Here is a 2825-nt window from a genome sequence, read left to right as displayed (position 1 = left end):
TCGAAAGTTATCTCTGATACTCCTCTGCGCTGTTTGTTAGTGAGTGTCAAAATGGCAGAGGCATTTTTTGAAGATCGAGATTCATTTAGCTGTTCAATCTGCCTGGATCTACTGAAGGATCCGGTGACTACTTCCTGTGGACACAGCTACTGTATGGGCTGTATTGAGGGCTGCTGGGATCAGGATGACCTGAAAGGTGTTTACAGCTGCCCAGAGTGCCGACAGACCTTTGTCCAAAGGCCTGTTCTGAACAGAAACACGTTGCTGGCTAAAGTGGTGGAGAACCTGAAACATACTGCTCTTCATGCTGCTCCTCCTGCTCACTGTTATGCTGAACCTGGAGATGTGGAGTGTGATTTCTGCACTGGGAGAAAACACAAAGCCCTCATGTCCTGTCTGGTGTGTCTGGTCTCTTACTGTGAGACTCACCTCCAGCCTCACTATAATTTCCCTGCCTTAAAGAAGCACATGCTGGTCAAAGCCTCCACACAACTACAGGAGAAGATCTGCTCTCAACATGACAAACTGCTGGAGGTTTACTGTCGTACCGATCAGCAGTGTATCTGTCTGCTGTGTGTGATGCATGAACATAAAGGCCATGATACAGTCTCAGCTGCAGCAGAGAGGACTGAGAAACAGAAGCAGGTGGGGAAGAAGCAACAGAAATCCCAGCAGAGAATCCAGGAGAGAGAGAAGGAGATGCAGAAGCTGAGACAGGCTGTGGACTCTCTGAAGCTCTCTGCACAGGCAGCCGTGGACAACAGCGAGAGGATCTTTGCTGAGCTGATCCGCACCATGGAGACAAGGTGCTCTGAGGTGAAGGAGCTGATCAGAGACCAGGAGAAGGCTGAAGTGAGTCAGGCTGAAGGCCTCCTAGAGCGACTGGAGCAGGAGGTGGCTGAGCTGAGGAGGAGAGATGCTGAGCTGGAGCAGTTCTCACACACAGAGGACAACATCCACTTCCTCCAAAGGTTCAAAGACCACAGTGCCCCCCCTGTTTCTGAAGAGATGCCTGCCATCATCCTTAACCAAAGCCATGATTTTAAGACGGTGATGACCTCTGACCTCCAGGAAAAGCTGATGCTCTGCTGTAATGAGGGAGTAGTGAAGATATCAGCAGCAGTGAAAGCTGTCCACATACTGCAGTCAGCAAAGCCAAGCACCAGAGCAGCAGCATCTGTCCCACAATATCACGGAAAGTATTATAGAGAAGACCCTTTAGGAAAATATTTTCTTCAATTGAGATTGTGTGTTCATTGTGGCAAGGGGAAAGAGGGGCATGGCGACATGGGTAAATGTTCCTAGTTATATTAAGGAGTGAGTTGATAATACTATTGTCATCTTGTAGATAAACTGTGTGTCCTTAAAAGGAGCAGGTGAGAGTGTGTTTGTTGTGTGTCACAGTATCTGTATATTCTGAAATTACAGTCACACACACCTTCACCATCTAAAGTAGACTTAAAGCCAGTGGTGTAAAAATACTTTAAAGTACTTAAGTAGTTTTGTTGGGTATCTATACTTCATTTTACTATTTCTTTTTTTGACAACTTTTACTTTTACTTCACTATAATCCTACATAAAATAATGTACTTTTTACTCCACACATTTTCCCTGACACCCAAAATTACTAGTTACATTTAGAATGCTTAGCAGGACAGGAAAATTGTCAAATTCACGCCCTTATCAAGAGAACATCCCTGGTCATCCCTACTGAGGACTCAGTAAACGCAAATGCTTTGTTTGTAAATTATGTCTGAGTTTTGGAGTGTGCCCCTAGTTATCTGTAAATAAATTAAAACAAATAAAAAAATTGTGCCATCTGGTTAACTTCATATAAGTCATTTGAAATTCTTTTTTGCTTTTGATACTTAAGTATATTTTAAACCGAATACTTTTTAGGTCCACTCCCATTCCCCAGGCGCTCTCATTTGTTGACTTCTGTAACAGTAAAAGCCTTGGTTTCATGCATGTTAACATTAGAAGCCTCCTCCCTAAGTTTGTTTTATTCACTGCTTTAGCACGCTTTGCCAACCCGGATGCCCTAGCCGTGTCTGAATCCTGGCTTAGGAAGACCACCAAAACCCCTGAAATATCTAGCCCTAACTACAACACTTTCCGACAAGATAGAACTGCCAAAGGGGGCAGAGAGGCAATCTACTGCAGAGATAGCCTGCAGAGTTATGTCATACTATCCAAGTCTGTGTCCAAACAATTCGAGCTTCTACTTCTAAAAATCCATCTTTCCAGAAACAAGTCTCTCACCGTTGCCGCTTGCTATAGACCACCCTCTGCCCCCAGCTGTGCCCTGGACATCATTTGTGAATTGATTGCCCCCCATCTATCTTCAGAGCTCGTGCTTCTAGGTGACATAAACTGGGACATGCTTAACACCCCGGCCATCCTACAATCTATGCTTGATGCCCTCAATCTCACACAAATTATAAATGAACCTACCAGGTACAACCCCAAATCCGTAAACACGGGCACCCTCATAAATATCATCCAAACCAACTTGCCCTCCAAATACACCTCTGCTGTCTTCAACCAAGATCTCAGCGATCACTGCCTCATTGCCTGCATCCGTAATGGGTCTGCGGTCAAACGACCACCCCTCATCACTGTCAAACGCTCCCTGAAACACTTCAGAGAGCAGGCCTTTCTAAATGACCTGGCCCGGGTATCCTGGAAGGATATTGACCTCATCCCGTCAGTAGAGGATGGTTATTCTTTAAAAGTGCCTTCCTCACCATCTTATATAAGCATGCCCCATTCAAAAAATGTTGAACCAGGAACAGATATAGCCCTTGGTTCACTCCAGACCTGAC

The 2825-nt window shown here is 45.1% G+C and overlaps 1 protein-coding gene across 1 annotated transcript; it reads left to right on the top strand.

The window, feature by feature from the left end:
* LOC115152775 (E3 ubiquitin/ISG15 ligase TRIM25-like) lies at positions 1-1372 on the top strand. The gene has a single exon (XM_029697564.1). It carries the CDS (start codon positions 52-54, stop codon positions 1303-1305), a length of 1254 nt encoding a protein of 417 aa, XP_029553424.1. The 5' UTR covers positions 1-51; the 3' UTR covers positions 1306-1372.
* The last annotated feature ends 1453 nt before the right edge of the window (positions 1373-2825 follow it).

The sequence above is a fragment of the Salmo trutta genome, chromosome 18 (assembly GCF_901001165.1).
Source record: "Salmo trutta chromosome 18, fSalTru1.1, whole genome shotgun sequence".
Taxonomy (NCBI): domain Eukaryota; kingdom Metazoa; phylum Chordata; class Actinopteri; order Salmoniformes; family Salmonidae; genus Salmo; species Salmo trutta.
Note: the sequence above shows the minus strand (reverse complement) of the source record. Positions and strands in the feature narration are given on the sequence as shown.

Excerpts from the sequence above, each read along its gene's own strand:
- LOC115152775 (XM_029697564.1), top strand. The coding sequence starts at position 52 with ATGGCAGAGGCATTTTTTGAAGATCGAGATTCATTTAGCTGTTCAATC.